Source organism: Rhizophagus irregularis, chromosome 29 (assembly GCF_026210795.1).
Source record: "Rhizophagus irregularis chromosome 29, complete sequence".
NCBI classification, from domain to species: domain Eukaryota; kingdom Fungi; phylum Glomeromycota; class Glomeromycetes; order Glomerales; family Glomeraceae; genus Rhizophagus; species Rhizophagus irregularis.
The window spans coordinates 683,215-699,844 of NC_089457.1; the positions used below are offsets into that span (position 1 = coordinate 683,215).

Below are 16,630 nucleotides of genomic sequence, written 5' to 3' on the forward strand. Positions count from 1 at the left end.
CGGGGTCAACCTGACCCATTCTATGAATAAAATGATACATATAGGTAGTAACTTCAATGGTCGTGCCAAGTCACGCCAATATCTAAGAACTGCAAAACGAAATTTGGAGTCTTGGATCATCAATTTTCTTTCTATAAAACCCATAATTATTCTTTATGTATTTGACGATTTTAGGAGAATAAGTTTGAAGCCAAAGTAAATATGCTCGAAAAAAAGGGATGTTATATATATATATATATGTATATATGAAGGAAGAAAAAAAATTTATAAAATCATTTGACATAGTGCATATATATATTAAAAATTACTTTTCATAACATGAAAAACAAACTCGAGTCTGAAACAGATTTGGCACAAAATGTTGAAATTCATACAACATAATACAGCATATTAATAATATTTTTATAAAGATTATTTTGATAAAAGAAATTGTATAAACGTTATTATTTTATTCCTCTATACAGTACATCAATTTCGATAATATTGTTGCGGACGATCATATTTATTTCATGTTAAGGAATTGTGCAACATTATTAATATTATTGTTATTTAGTTATTGATTGTAATTATTCATTGAAATGATTATTGTTTACTGCCTGTCAAAAATACTGAGGGATTCATCAAAAGATTAAATTGGATCATCGAAAGAATCGTATTTTATGTTGATCCTTGGCAAAGGACGAGATTGGTGTTTTGTTATTACTTAAATTTTACTGTATGATACTAAGAAATTCGTAAAGTCACCATGTTCTTAATATAGATTATTCTAAGATTTTAAATTGTCTATTAATTATAGGTCGTCTTTTTGGGATAACAAAACAAATAATCGTAAAGAGTTTATGGATGATCTTACCTAGGGTACGAAATTACGAATATTATGAACAAAATAATTGTATTATCAGCATATTATTATTACAAAAAAATTCTGATCGTGTTTCTTTATTATGTCAATCAGTTTATGAAAGAAACATGAACTGAAGTCAAGTTATATATTGTAGACTGTAAATATATTATTTGTTTAAAATAATAAAAAAAAACCCCCAAAAAAATAACCCTAAAAAAATTAATAAATTTAAAATTAAAAATTTTCTCCCTCTAATTTTAGAAATATTATGAGATTCAATTAAGACATATACTACTATTGATTCATTTGTGTTGTCTCGTTGTATTTGTGACGCGTCGTTATTGACGTTATTGACATCGTTGTTATCGTTATTAACATCGTTGTAGCCAACGTTGTCATCATCATTATCATCGTTATCAATTAAAATGATTTCTCTTTTATTTAGATTATCATATCTAATCACATAATTCCTTCTCCCATTATTGTTTTCTTTTCTTCTAAACATATTTATCCTTTCATCTTCAATAGCTTTTAAAAATTTGCTTATAATAACAACTTCAAGAGCTTGAATATTATTTATATCATTAATATCATTAATTGATGGATCATACAATTCTCTAGCAATCCTTTCAGTTAAGTTATATCCTTGCGAGCATAATGTTAAACGAGCATGATTATATGCTTGTTCCAATTCTTCTTCTGTTGGAAATTCTGGATCACGACTTCGACGAATTGATGTAAGACTTCTCGTTATTGGCATAATTGTTAATGTAAGTGCGTAGGAATTTTTTTTTTGAAATTTTGTATTTTAATGAAGTGGTTGAAGTGGTTGAGCTAATTAAAGCAAATGAAATAAGATCAATTAAATTTATGTCTTAGCTAGCGTTAGAAAAAAAAAATTTGTAATTTTAGTCACTTTAAAAAAAAAATTTGGAAAGAAAAAATAATGTTCGAAATCGAAATAATGTTTTTAAATAATGTTCTTATTAATGAAAACAAAAAATTCACGACTTTATTAGGACTTCAACTAAATATTTTTTTTTCCTCTCAATCATGATTTTTTTTTTTTTAAAAAAAAAATAAAAATAATAATAATAATAATAAAAGGAAATTGTTTGAGTCCTAAATTTGTATTTTTTCTAGTATATATATGTATATATATAATATATTATATAATATTCTACATTTATTTCATTGGATGTAGAGTTATTTCTTTAATTCAATTGATTTCAATTTTCAATTTATAATGTACTTTTCTTTTTTTAGATTTTTCATTCTTTCGTCTCCCTTTTAAAGGTTATTAAGGTTTATTAAAGGTTTATCAAAGCTTTTTTTTATTATATAGAAAGACATATAACCAGTTCGATACGGAACATTAACATTACATTACAGTATATTCCCCAATGCTGTTTTTAACTAATTTCGTGTGTTTGTATATTAATCCCTGACGATTCCCAACGTACAATACCGAGTGCAGTATTGAGTGAGAAAGTCGTCCGATTTTGCCGATTTTCGCGTAAACCTGCATAATCCTCCATTGTTCGTTACTACTTACCTTCGAAACAATCGGTTCCTTCTCCTAGAAACAAACCAAACCCGAAATGTGTGACTCTCCTATTGGACTAACAAACAAAGGACACTTGATCTCTATTGTATGAACCTGAAATACCACGATCAACTTCACCAAACATATCCTAGATTCCTAGTGCTTCCTTATTTGAATTTCCTGACGAATTCTGCCGAATTTATCATCCCGTCAACTCTCCGTTTCTTATGATTCTGGAATTGGAAATCCCCAACCTATCTTTCTCTAATAGACCATATGATACTTTCACGAATATTGATATCCCTTTCCTATGACCGGTTGGTCATCAAATCTACACCGCTCGAGAAAGATTTCATAATTTTATTCATCCATTATATTAACGAAGACGAACGAACTCTCTTTTATCACACCACTTTCATCACCCGATATTCCAATATCCACAAAATTCTCTTCTTTTATCACTAAATTTTAGCATAATACTTTTTCTTATAACAGGTAGTCGCAAAAATATTGAAAATATTTTGGCTTTTATTTGTCTCTGAACATCTGTATCTCGACCGACTTTCTGAAAAAAAGAACAATGTCTAACAATCAAGTATCGCAATTAAGTCGTCCAAATCAAGTTCAACCAGCCAATACTCGAGCTTTAACTGCTGCTCCCTATAATAAATTTTCTGGGGAAAATTCCGATAAATGATCATTTTCTAGTTTTCATTCCAAAAAAACTCCGATATGTGATCAATTTTCTAAAAAAATATTTATAGGGGCTGCTCAAGCGAGAAATACTCAAAACGCTGTTATTAATTTGAACACAACCTTCACTTGTAACAATAAGGACCTTATAACTTGGCTTCATGAATTTTAACGCTGCCGTTACTGCTAATGGATGGAATAGGACCCGGATAATTATAGTAAAGGTCATGTATAAATTTTGTATTTTTTAATAAGCAAGTCATATGAGAATGTTATATGCAAAAAATAGAGTATTACAAAATAGGTTATAGTAAAAAGAAAATATAAAATTTTAAATGAAATCTTGAGATCATATGTAAGTTTTTATAAAAGTGTATATTTTAAGGATGGAGTGATTAATATGTAAAACAAATTAAGATAAATTACAATTATTATTAAATAAATAAATGAAAAAATTTTAAATGTAAATATATTAAAGTTATATGCTAAAAAAGGGTATTTTTAATATTATATAAAGTCATAGGTTGAATTCTAATGAGTATCATGGATATGCCCTCTATTATAAATATCCGGGGATCCTGATACTGCCCGAAAGTTACAAATAGTAGTGCTCGCTACCTAAAAGGACCCGCGGCTGTAATGGACCAACGTTAGCAACAACCCGGAGAAAGTGTTTATGCGTATGCTTTGTTGTTGATCACGTTTATAAAGGACGATTATAGGTATTTTTGTAAGAAAAAGGTCTTATTCCAACGAAAGGCATATATTATATAGGGGATTACATCTCTTTTTCAAAGGTCATCTGAGTTTTGTTTATCTAAGCTCGGTATATCAATGCACGCGAAAATACAATCGGCCCTCGATATAACAAAGTAGCCGTCCTGGATATGTATGTAGAGGTCAGGTGGCGATAAAATTTTTTACTATGAGAGACTTTTTATATGAGTAGTACGCATAATTGACACCTGATATTGAAAATCCTGCAAAAATACGCAAATAAAATTTCAGACATTAAGTTCATACTGTATTAATTATTTAATCTGGCTTTTGTATTGTGAAAATCCTATTTTACCCATTTTTTCAATAATATTTTTCAAAATAGTCGAAATTTCACTTTTCAACCCTCAGAAATTTACAATGCGCTTAACTGAACAAGTACGTACAGTAAATATATTATTATATATATATGTGATTAGCCAAATTTAAGCCAAAAAAATACGCAAACTAATTTTTTACATATAAAAATTTTGATAAAAATACGTAATCTTGATAACCTATAGACGAAAAATTTTTAAATTGTACGCAAATCAAAACTTTATTCTGTCTAACTCCACTATGATGGCGACGCATTTTGTGTACCTACCCCAACAGGGCGGACATCCTCATATTATCACATTATTGCCGATCATTTTGCCGATCATCTATTTTAATATTATCACATAAAAAATACCATTTTTTTGCAAATTTAACTATATAAATTTTATTTGTTATCAAAATTCATCCAAAGTCCGAAAATTAATGTTTTCAAATCCAAAAATTAACTAAAACCCAAAAATGGGCTGAATTTTAATAATAATTAGAAAATTAAATTATTTTAATGATATTGTGACAACCAGTGATTAAAATTTAATTTTTGTTAGTTTTTTAGATTCATCTCGTCAAGACAAACATTTTGATAGTAATTTCATAAAATTTTTACACTAAATTGATTGAGAAATTGCATTTTGAAAATTTCTATTTATTATATAGATTATAACAAATATAATTGCAAGTATAAATTTAGCCATAACTTCTTGATTACCTAAAATTAGGAATGATTACTTCGGCCATTGATTTTAAATCAGTTAAACTATGACCCATAAAAGTTTCAAGTTTCGGCCAAACTTCTGTGACTTCGGCCGAAGCTTTAAAGTCTGATATCACCCAATTTACTATAAGATCGGCAAATGATCGGCAAGGTGATATAAGGATGTCCGCCCTGTTACCTACCCCTGTATATATATTTCTGGGTCCTCGATCAGGCCTTCGTTATGAGAAAATTCGTTAATGCGATAACGAATTATTCGGTATTGTGAGAAATTTGATATAATGCCCATTTCATGATCATGAAACATAAATCATCCATCTTTGAGGCTATTAAATTTATCTTGCAAAAAATCTTCGTTATACTAAAAAAAAAAATTTTTGTTATGCGGTTATAAAAGGTATACCACAGATATTCAATTTTTTCATGTTAAAATCGGTACGACGGTACCAAATTTCGCATAAAAAGGGCCGACTACTATTGTTGTAAATTATTTCAATAAAAACTCAGTGCTATAAAAGTTACATATAAAATATAAATTTTTAAAATAAATAAATTATGAAAAATCCTTTCTTCGTCGAATATCACGTGATCAAGATTCGACATCGGTATATCGTCGGAAATCAGAATCGGTAAATTTCCCGCGTAACATGTATATTTGTGAACTACACAAAAATGCAACTGGTTGAATTATATAAAGAGTGTTGGCCGTTTGGCCAGGGCTTTGGCAACCTGTTTAGATATTTGGTCGCGAATGCCAATCACACCTAATAGGTATTAATACGATTGACCAAAATTTAGCCTTGGACGTTTGGCTGTTTGGCGCCAAATGCCAAAAAAATCTTTTGGCCGCGGCCAAAATCCCAAAGCTGCAGGATATTCTGGTTCCATTAGAGCGGACAATGTTTTAGTTTCATCAACCGGTTAGGTATATAATAAGAAAAGACATCCTCATTGCACCACAAGTTCTTTTATTCCTAGTAAGTAGTAAGCGCCAACAGTACCACTGGCAAAAGGTGTATTATTAAGTGTGATACATAAATAAATTTACGTGATCTTACGCGATAACGCGTTTATTTATTAAGTTTATTATTTAAAGTTTATAATTCCGTCATTGTCTACATTTTTAAAATAAAAATATTTAAAGTTTATAAACCATAAAACTTTTTCATAAAAATAATTTAAATAAAAAAAACCGAAAAAATAAATGAAACATAAAGGTACTATAATTACAAATAATTTAAAATGTTATTACATTTACATAAAATTGGAATAATTATCTTACAAATTTTATTAACAAAAAAGATATACAAAAAAGCCGATATATTATTTTACGAATATCAAAAAAGAATATATATATACATATATAAATTATAAAGGACTTAAATTAAAGAGAAGTCCCAAATGAAGAAGAAACGTTAAATACAGAAGTAGTCGTTGTGGGTAAGGGGATTCCTTGATTCATGTGTGAGGCCAGCTCTTCAAAATCAATATAAATATCGGATGTATTGCGTTGTGTAACAGGAGGAACAAGGGTAATAGGAGGAACAGGAGCAGGGAAAGCGGGAGGAACAGGCGGAACAGGAGAAGTCTGTTGAGACGATGAAGGTTGAGGAATTCTTCGACTATCGTTATTTCGTCTACCACGTCTACCGGAAATTATAGAACTTGTTCTAATTTTTCTAGCTAAATTACGATAATATAATTTAACATTCGCAGGCTCTTGTTTCCATAATATAGACGCGACGAAAGATATTCTATTCATGTTTAAATTATATCCATGTTGGTTGATAAGTATATTGTAAGCGTGTCTGTAAACTGTAAATCCGTAAGGAGGATTACCATTTGAACCAATTAAATTTCTTAAAGGAAATCTGTAAGGATAAGGGGGACGATATTGTAATAATGTCGATATGTTAATATACGACATTGGTCTTTAAATAAATAAATATATTTTCAAAAAAATGAGGATTTTGTGAGTAATTCTGGTGTAAGTTATTTTTTGAATTTTTTGAATTTTTTTTTTTTTTGTAGGAAAGAAATGAAGAAATTAAAATGCCGGTTTTATATAATTTTAAATTTCTTTTCGCAGTAAAATAATGGGAAAAAACCGGATGGAAAGGATCACAACAACCTGCAGGATCGTTTATTAATCTTTACTAATTAAGATGATATTACTCAATATGGTAAACCTATGGTAAACCCTAGATGTAAGATGATAGAAAGATAAGATGCGAAAGATACGAAATGTTGCCGAAATTTCCCGCTTTCATTGGATGAAAACGAATTGTTTTTGGTAGTTTTTCTTTTTATTGTTTATTATTTATATTTTGTACAAATAATTTAAGTCTTTTACTTTCTTTTGCAAAAGTTTTTCCCAATTAAATGTACAATACCAACATTGTAAATATTTTTTAAAAAAATATCGTATATCTGTTGTCATTACATATTATTATTGCATCATTTTAAAGCCTTTTGTTTCTTATTGAATTTTTAAATGTATTTTTGCAATTATTGACAGAATTTTGAACAACCTTCTTATTAAGGTTTTCTATAGTTTTTTTTTCTGTGGGGAATGTGGGGTAGTAAATCTGTAGATAAATTTCTCCATATTTGAATGTTTATTTGAAAAGCTCAAAATTGTTCCGTTATGTGAGACCGATCTTCCTAAGTCCTACATAACTAATTAAAAATTATTCTAGCTCCTTAATTTTAATTGGTTCGTCTTAAAAGATAGAAAATTGTGGGAATATATTATACTATATAATCGAATATAAATGCTACAGTGTGAAATATAAATGATTTTAATTACATATAATTAATTACCTTAGATTGCAACTATAGAAAAATTAGAACGTATAATTCATATGGTAAAGTCTACAAATGTTTGAACATCGCATTACTATGAAATATAATAATTATCCAAGTAGAATGAAACAAAGAATGTATGTGATTGTAAAAAAAATTATCAAATAGAGATCCAAATTTAAGATGACAGAGAAAAAGAAAAACAAAAAGGAACACAAAATAATAAAGAAAGTGTGACTGATCGTCAATCACTAAAGATACCCAAAAAAGGATAGGTTGAAAGATGTGGAGTAACATGGGACTACATTTGGATCATTTGACTGTTTGACTGTATCATATTTTCTATGGCACGCCGGACTATGGCACGCCGGACTGGACAGATGTTTAAAGGTGAACTACATATTGTTTAACGTTTAAGGTTAAATGTAAAGTCAAAATGATTTGCCATTACCGTCAAACCATTTGACTTTAGAGTAAAAATTTCCAGGGTTGAAGATCAATACTAATCTTGATCACATACAAAATTATAGGTCCATACAATATATAAATCAAAAGTTAGATGATCGATGAATTTTGTGTTATATAAAATATTATCACCTTTACATGAATATTTTCATTCCTTCATTATTTATGCTCTATTAAACCTTTTAGTATATATATATTTTTTTGATATATTAATTTTTAAGTATCATTATGCATTTCTTTAGAATTTTTATCAGATTAGATACATAGCCAGGGAATTTCAATTATACTATAATCTTCCTTTTATTTTTTCACAATTTTTGAATGGTGTTGAAAATTATTAATTTTATGCAGTATTTATTTTAAGTTTTTTTTGTTAAAAAGCTTATAGGAATAAGCCAAGAGATCCCTTTTATAGATACTGTGCATAAAATGGGTATTAAGGTTCTGCTGAAAGAAAATTGGTTTGCTAAATTTTTAAAGCAAAAAAATGACTATCAAAATGGATTTTTTGCAAATAGTATAATTTTTTTATTATTTAAATCTTTATTTTAATGGTATTTCTGGCCAAATAAGTGGCCATAATTTTAATTATAATGAATGTAAGTAACTATTTTTACAAAATTTTACTTTAGTTCAATTGAATATTTACGCACAAAAAACTATTTATTAGGAAAAACTAACATTTTGCAGCTAAAATTCATCGATCATCTAACTTTTGATTTATATATTGTACGGACCTTTAATTTTGTATGTGATCAAGATTAGTATTGATCTTCAACCCTGGAAATTTTTAGGATAGGTTATCACATGACTTCGGAAAATATTGGGGTAAAGAAACTTATGACCAGGCCTGTATATCTAATAATTTTGTTCTGATTTGATATCGTGCTCATTCACGTGACTTTCTAAAATCGTTTTTAATAAACCCGATCGCGTGTAAATTTATAACAGACTTAGTTTACTACTCTTTTAGAAATAAAATAAATAAAATAAAAAATAAAAATAAAATCGCATGTAAATTTACTTTGGTGGAAATCTAAGTTTCCGAAAAAATGTGTAATTGAGATTTTTTAAATTTTTCAGTAAAAAAGTGGAGGTAGCGAAATTTGTATAAATACAACACTGAAATAACGAAAAGTGCTCCCAATTTCAATTTGTAAAGGATCGTTTATTAAGGTGAGATTGGGCACTTTAGCGCTGTATGGCACGCTCATGCCCACCACTTGCTTTTATTTCTTATGTTTATTTTATTTTATTTTGTTTCGTATTCAGGAATAATAGTAATTCATTTTTTTTTGTACTATCCCATTTTTATTCCTATTTTTTTTCCTTACAATTACCTTGCGCGCATAATATTCGTTTATTCTCTTTCAGATGCTTTCCAAAATATTTTAGGTTTAAAATCTTAATATTAAAGGTACGTTGAACCATTTTCGTAAAGCTAAAGAGAGTGGGCTAGCCTGCATAGGACCCGGAAACTTATATTAGATGTGACCGGCGTATAGACTAGGTAAAGTTAATATAAAAATTTTCCTAGAGTTACCGGCTAAACTATAGGTAAATTTTATAGTACCTTAAAAATTGGTCAAGTTTTTATAGGGTAAAGTTTTTTTTTACTTTCCGTTTAATAAAAGGGTAAAATTCTTAATGGATTGTAAAATGTTTCTATTAGTAGTATGAGTAAAAAGATATATACATGCCCTATACATCGATAAATATAGAAATGATACGGCAAAATCTTTTTTGATTAAATGTTGATCATATAAATATTAAGTGCTGATCATATGAATTGTTAATTATTTGTATTTCGTAATCATTTCTGATATTTTTACCGTGCTGATATTTTCACCGCAAAATTCCAAGACAGGCTGGATCACGGTAATCAAATATGACGATTATAGTATCGCGTGAGATAAATATTACATAATTATCCAGGTAAACGCAAGTAAAAAAAATCAGTTTCAATTTTTTCATGATGGAAAACAACGGAGAGTGTTCACAGAAAAGAGTATCGTAACAAACAACACTTAATTTTCCTGTATTATCTTATACACATTTTGATTCAAGTAATAAAAAGGGTAAAAATAAGCTTGTAGACCATATAGACCATGGAGAAGTTGCAAACAATGAAAAAGAAACTACACCTCTTAAACCGATAAAGCAACTAAAACAAATAACCCTAAATTTTCCTTCAATCACTAATAATATTCGTAAAAAACGTTTTTTTAGTGATATTGATACTGATGATAATGGTACAGATATTGATGAAGAATCCGATGATGATGAATGTAGCGATGATGAATATAATGCAGTTCCGCGTGATGGAGAACCTCATATGTGTCCTAAGGAAAAGAAATTACGCCGACATAAATATTTTTCACGATTAATTAATCCAAAACATATTCGATGCATATGTGGAAAAGATTTAAAATTGGATAAAAGATACTCAGTAAAAAACTTAAAAATGTAAGTAAAACTATTTATATTTGATTATTTATTAAAATTATATTAATTGATTATTTTTTTTCAAAGTCATGTACGTAGCAAAAAAGCATGTAATGCCAAAATACAAGGTCAACATAGTGTTGAGAAATATTTCAAATCCAGCAGTGATGAAATACCATTATCAATGCAGTTTCCTTGTCAAGGATTATCAAATGATCAAATTAAACACTATATACTTCATTGTCCATCTGACTTTGGTGGGTCAAAACGTGAAACAGAACTTGCTTGTCAGCTATTTCCACAAAAATTTAAAGATGGGCATCTAGTTTATAGCAAATTAAACTCTGATGAACGACAAGAGCTTTATAGTTTACAAAGAGCACATGCGACTTGGTTTTTAGATCAGGGAAATTTATCAGTAACAAGTGCTAAATGTAAAAAATTTACTGCCCGTGAATCTAAAATATGCGAAGAGTGTGATAAATTAAGAAATAATTCCCGTTTTCGTGATGCAATCAGTATGCAACGTGCAACAGAAAAAACATTTAAATATATTCCAAAACGGCACATTCAAGATAATAGATTAGTTCAACTTTTAGGTGATGATAAATTAAAAACTTTATATGGAAATGCAATTGATGAGGAATCAGATAAATGTAATATGTGGACAAAATTGGCTGAATATGGGAAAAAAGGCGCATTTAAAACAAATAAAACTTTTAGTGAGTTAGTAGAGTTGATGCTTCAAATTAAAAAAATTCAAGAACAGGGTAAAAGTAAAAGAGCAGTGCGATATTCTGAGCACCTTCATCATTTTTTCAGTTTGTTATCGGATAGTAGTAGAGAATATGGTATATTTCGCAAAATGTTAGTAGGAATGGATCCACGATCTATAAGGTAATAAATATATTGTAAATGACAAATAATTTAAATTAAAATTTAATATAATAGTTTTAAAAATGTAGATATTTACGTGTTCGGAATGGTGATTATTTAACTAATCCTAACCTTATGTATGAAAATTTGGCTCGATTTGCTCGTGCTATGGAGGCTTTAAAATGGACAGGACCTGTGGTTGCCATGACGGATTGTACCAAAATTCGCACTAAATTAACCTATTCACAAGAGCTGGGATGCATAGTTGGATCAACTTTAAGCTTTGACAGTACAAATGTAATAACATATGATGATATTCATTTAAAAATTAAAGAAATTCAAGATAATAAAGCCATTGCATCACAAGTAAGATGTGTTGTTCTAAAGGTAACTTAAACTATTATAATTATAAATTATAAATTTAAATAGTTTAAATTAATAATATTTTTTAATAGATTCCTATCAGCAGGATTCCTCCAGTTGTCATCGCATTATTACCGACAAAGGGTGATTCCAAAACTCAAGAAATTTATGCAATTTTAAAGAAAATTGTTGATATGTCAATTCAAGCAAACATTAACCTAATTAGTATTGGCGCAGACGGCGCAATTACAGAATATAATGCACAAGTTATACTTATGCAAGGCAACGATACGCAAGAATTTCTTACATATGATAATGAAATTTATAATGTACATTTTCGAGCTCCTATTTATTCTGGAAAACCTATAATTCGTATCCAGGATCCGAAGCATGCCAAAAAGAATGGAAGAAACGCAATACATAGTGGAGCTCGTTTTTTAGTTCTAGGAAATCATACTGTGCGATATGACCAAATATATCAACTTGCACAAGAAGAAAATTCTGCGTTATATATGCGAGATGTTATAAATGTGGATAAACAAGACGATGGGGCTGCGTATAGGGTTTTTTGTTCAACATTTTTGGCACAATGTCAAAATAATGGGCATCTGGATCATGATAAAGCAGCTTTATTCGTATATCTTTTTATATTTGGTAATTAACCAATTTCTTTATCTTTTATTGTAAATACTAGTACATAAAATTATATATTAATTAATCTAAAATTTGAATTTAAAATAGGCGAACTGTTTGATTCATTTTTAAATAGAGATATTTCTCATAAAACTAGGATTATAATGGCAATGCGTGCATATTTCTTTTTAAGCACATGGAAAAATTATATTGAACAATGCGCCATATTACATTCAGCAAAGTGGTATAACATGAACAAAAGTTGTATTTCACCACAAAGCTTTAATATATTTTGTAGTTTAGCAGAATCTTTAGTTTTACTTATTTTGGCCCATAGGAATTATTATTCAAATTATCCTTTTTTTCCTTCCTTGGGAATATGGTACAGAAGCGCTTGAGCATTTATTTGGAATTGCTAGACAATTAATACCGGATTTTACTTATTATGAACTATATAAAGTAATAAGCCGGGTACAGCATAGGGATAATATTTTACGCAGTGAAAACATATCGGATATTCAAGAAAAAAAATCTGCAGCAGGTAAAATTATATAATTTTAATTTTATGTTTATATATTATTGAATATTTATATTTTATTTATTAATTATAGGTTATATTTTTGATTTTGATACTTGTATTTCGGATATTAATATTGAAATTTTGCGAAGTTGGCCATCAGATGATGATATAAATGATGCTATAAGAATTGCATCTGAAAATGCAAAGGAATTTTCAAATTTTCTTCAAATGAAAAAGCAATCAAAAAATACTAGCTATACCGATCCTTTAATTCCTGAACTCTCTGAAACTAATACAAATAATCTATTGACCAATGAAGTAGTACCTCAAAATATAACTATTGATCAAGTTGCAGATGAATTGAATAGAATTTCGCAACTGGAAAATGTTTTCGATGACTATTTTGAAAACAATGATATTTCAGATAATTCACGTCATGAATATTCAGAAGATTTGTTAGAAATTAATACTGCTGATGCTGATAATTTTATAATGAAAACAGAAATTAATTACATAATTAATAATCCAAAAACTACTGTTTTACAGGAGTTAAATCATGAACCTGAAGAGAAAATATTTGAAAAGGAAGGAAGTTGTGATATATTTTTAATGTTGGAATTGCGAAGATCTCATGAGGCTTTTTCTCGTTCTGATCGTCCTCGTGGAATACAAACTCGAATAAGTGTTAATTTAAATCAAGGATCTCAGGATAAAATTGACCGAAACTTGGCTAATCATTTGGTAAATCAATTAAGCAATAATCAAGATCATCAAATTATGAGAAGCAGAACACAACGTTGGAAAGGTCGTAATCAGCTACAGTCACTCGTTAATTCTAATAAAATGCAAGGTAAAAATATTTAATTTTTAATTTTACTTTATTTACTTTTAATATTAAATAACTTCATGTTTACATTTATTTATTATAGTAACAAATATAGGTTGTGCTAATGTTTCTCAGGCTCATCCATTAAAAAAAGATGGCTATTTGCTTGTATTTACCGATGGAAGATTATGTATAGCAAAAGTTATTGCGATGTATCAGATGATAGGTGGAAAACATAGTTTCGTAACAGGAACTATTGATAATATTGATTTATTATCTTATATTTCAGTTTCATTATTCATTAACATATATGGAGATTCATTATTTTCAAATGAATGCATAGCGGGGGGTAGATTATATGCGCATTTAAAATCTAAAGATATTGTTTATTATTTTGGAGCGAATGTTCCTTTTATATTACATTCAAATTCTCTCCTTACACTTGATGATAATTCGTTAGAAATTTATTCTTTTTTTAAAAAGGAAGAAACACAATTGCATTTAGCTTCTATTTTTGATAACAGAGATATAAATTGTAACGATTAACTAATCAATAACAGATAAATAATATCAAATTTGTAAATAAATGCAATACTGACCTATTAATAAAAAATGATTTTTATATTTAATGTTACCGGCTAATAAAAGGGTAAAATTTATAGGTAATGAAAATGTTTCTATTAGTGACTAGGTAAAGTTAATAGTCAAAATGCTGAGTAAAAAAATGATAAAATTGGCCCATTTTTGCCGGTCACATCAAATATAAGTTTCCGGGGTCCTGCATTACCCTTGTTTCTGATGTAGGTGAACAAGTGGATGCAATGATCAAGGAAGTTACAGCAACCTTGTGAGCTGGCAGGTCTTACTATGATAACTCTGTTAACTGACGGACCTGGCTGAGATACGAATAAGATCTTCTCAGTGTCTAAGAAGAGATGTCAGCGAAAGGACGCAATAACCTAATGTTGTGTTTTTGAAAGTTCTTTTAAACAGATACTCGTGACTTTACCTTTTATTGTGCAGTTTTCAGGGCCAAGCGGTGAAAACATCGACACTAATATATACACAGGTCGAAATGCTAAAAATTGGCAAAAAAAATGGCGCGAAAAGCAGTGGCTATTCTTGGCTACTCTTAGCTATTCTTGGCTGTTTTTGGCTATTTACGAATTAACCTATACTATTTGTAAATAGTTTATACAAATTTGCGAATAGTTTATGCGATTTGCGCCATTTTTTTTGCCTATTTTTGATCATTTGACATGTGATAGAAAGAAGATCCGGATTGCTTCGTTATGAAACTTGATACTTTAGAAGGATACTGTCTCACGTCACCTTATCAGATGGCGGGACAAAATTTTGAAGTAGAGTACTTAGCAAAAGCTAACCATCCTTTTTAATTTATAGATGCCCCGCAAAAAATTTGTAAGAGCAACATTTAGTTATAACGAAGAGTCGGATGATGATTTTTGCTTATTAACTTGTACAGGTCAAATGAATTCCAACATTATTCAACTCAAAAAAATTTTAGATTATATGATGATATCAAATCAATTTATTTCACCAGAATATGGAATGCCATTTCAAGAAAATAGCAATGAATTTTTTCATTTATTAAAAGGTACGGTATTATAAAATGTTTAGATAATGTATCTATAATTCTGAATATAATTATTAATAATCATAAATTAGGAGTATTAAGAAACAAAATATTTATCATACTTTGTACAACTCCTGGACTAATGATCAAATTTCAAGATATGACAAAAATTACAAAAATAATGAAAGACCAAGAAAATGTTGATTTGTTATTTGCAATTTCGAGTGTAGGTATAAAAAGTGATGCATTAAAATTTTGCGAAGAAAATCAAATTACATATTTGAAACTTGAAAAAAATGGATTTATGAATATATTAGAATTTATTAATAAATTTATAAATTGATTATAAATCGAAGTGAAATATATTTTAATAAACGATTTAGTTTAAGTTTAATCAAAATCATCAATTATAAATACATTCAAATGATCAATTTAAAATATCATTCTTTTATAACCCATCGTCAGATTTACCATATCACTTGTGAAGAAATTAAAAGTGTCATTCTGCCATAGTCTGAATAATAAAAACTTGCATCTTGGTTTCAAATATTTTAATAACTCAATACTTGAACGAAGAATAAAAGCCAAGTGTATTTGACATTTTCTAATTCTCAACGAAATAATTTAATCATTAAGATCACGATTTCTAAATATTGTTACACCAAAACTTCGTATACTTATGGAAACTTTGGAAACTTTTGAAACTTTGGAAACTTTGGAACCTTCAAATACTTATGGAACCTTTGGAACCTTTGGAACCTTTGGAACCTTCGAATACTTATGGAAACTTTGGAACCTTTGGAAATTTTGGAACCTTTGGAACCTTCGAATACTTATGGAAACTTTGGAACCTTTGGAACCTTCGAATACTTATGGAAACTTTGGAAACTTCAAACTTTGGAAAACTTTGGAAACTTTGGAAACTTTGGAAACTTTGGAACCTTTGGAACTTTTGGAGACTTTGGAAACTTTGGAAACTTTGGAGACTTTGGAAACTTTGGAAACTTATAGAAACTTTGGAAGCTACCAACCCAGACGTGCTCTATCACGTGACTTTATTAAAATCATTGGGATCGAATAAGGTGTTAACGGCAAGTCATGCCCACCCATTTTGTTTCGTATTCAAGAGTAATAGTAATTCATTTTTTATACTACACCGTTTTATTCCTATTTTTTTTCCTTACAATTATTTTTGCGCACACAATCTTCG

General features: G+C 28.8%; 5 protein-coding genes across 5 annotated transcripts; 3 read left to right on the forward strand and 2 right to left on the reverse strand.

Moving 5' to 3' along the window:
• Nucleotides 1–1,010: 1,010 nt before the first annotated feature.
• Nucleotides 1,011–1,604, reverse strand: OCT59_019494 (uncharacterized protein; the record flags this gene model as incomplete). The annotated part of the gene is made up of 1 exon (XM_066143562.1): nt 1,011–1,604. One exon carries the CDS (start codon nt 1,602–1,604, stop codon nt 1,011–1,013), a length of 594 nt encoding a protein of 197 aa, XP_066005299.1.
• Nucleotides 1,605–6,274: 4,670 nt separating this feature from the next.
• OCT59_019495 (uncharacterized protein) lies at nt 6,275–6,817 on the reverse strand (the record flags this gene model as incomplete). Its single annotated transcript, XM_025311230.1, has 1 exon — nt 6,275–6,817. The coding sequence occupies one exon, from the start codon at nt 6,815–6,817 to the stop codon at nt 6,275–6,277; it is 543 nt and encodes a 180-aa protein (XP_025173602.1).
• A 3,318-nt stretch (nt 6,818–10,135) lies between these two features.
• Nucleotides 10,136–14,369, forward strand: OCT59_019496 (uncharacterized protein; the record flags this gene model as incomplete). The annotated part of the gene is made up of 7 exons (XM_066143564.1): nt 10,136–10,168; nt 10,238–10,626; nt 10,693–11,502; nt 11,571–11,868; nt 11,937–12,216; nt 13,089–13,847; nt 13,927–14,369. The coding sequence occupies 7 exons, from the start codon at nt 10,136–10,138 to the stop codon at nt 14,367–14,369; spliced, it is 3,012 nt and encodes a 1,003-aa protein (XP_066005300.1).
• Nucleotides 14,370–15,227: 858 nt separating this feature from the next.
• Nucleotides 15,228–15,763, forward strand: OCT59_019497 (uncharacterized protein; the record flags this gene model as incomplete). Its single annotated transcript, XM_066143565.1, has 2 exons — nt 15,228–15,441; nt 15,513–15,763. 2 exons carry the CDS (start codon nt 15,228–15,230, stop codon nt 15,761–15,763), a joined length of 465 nt encoding a protein of 154 aa, XP_066005301.1.
• A 336-nt stretch (nt 15,764–16,099) lies between these two features.
• On the forward strand, nt 16,100–16,501 carry OCT59_019498 (uncharacterized protein; the record flags this gene model as incomplete). The annotated part of the gene is made up of 1 exon (XM_066143566.1): nt 16,100–16,501. The coding sequence occupies one exon, from the start codon at nt 16,100–16,102 to the stop codon at nt 16,499–16,501; it is 402 nt and encodes a 133-aa protein (XP_066005302.1).
• Nucleotides 16,502–16,630: the final 129 nt, after the last annotated feature.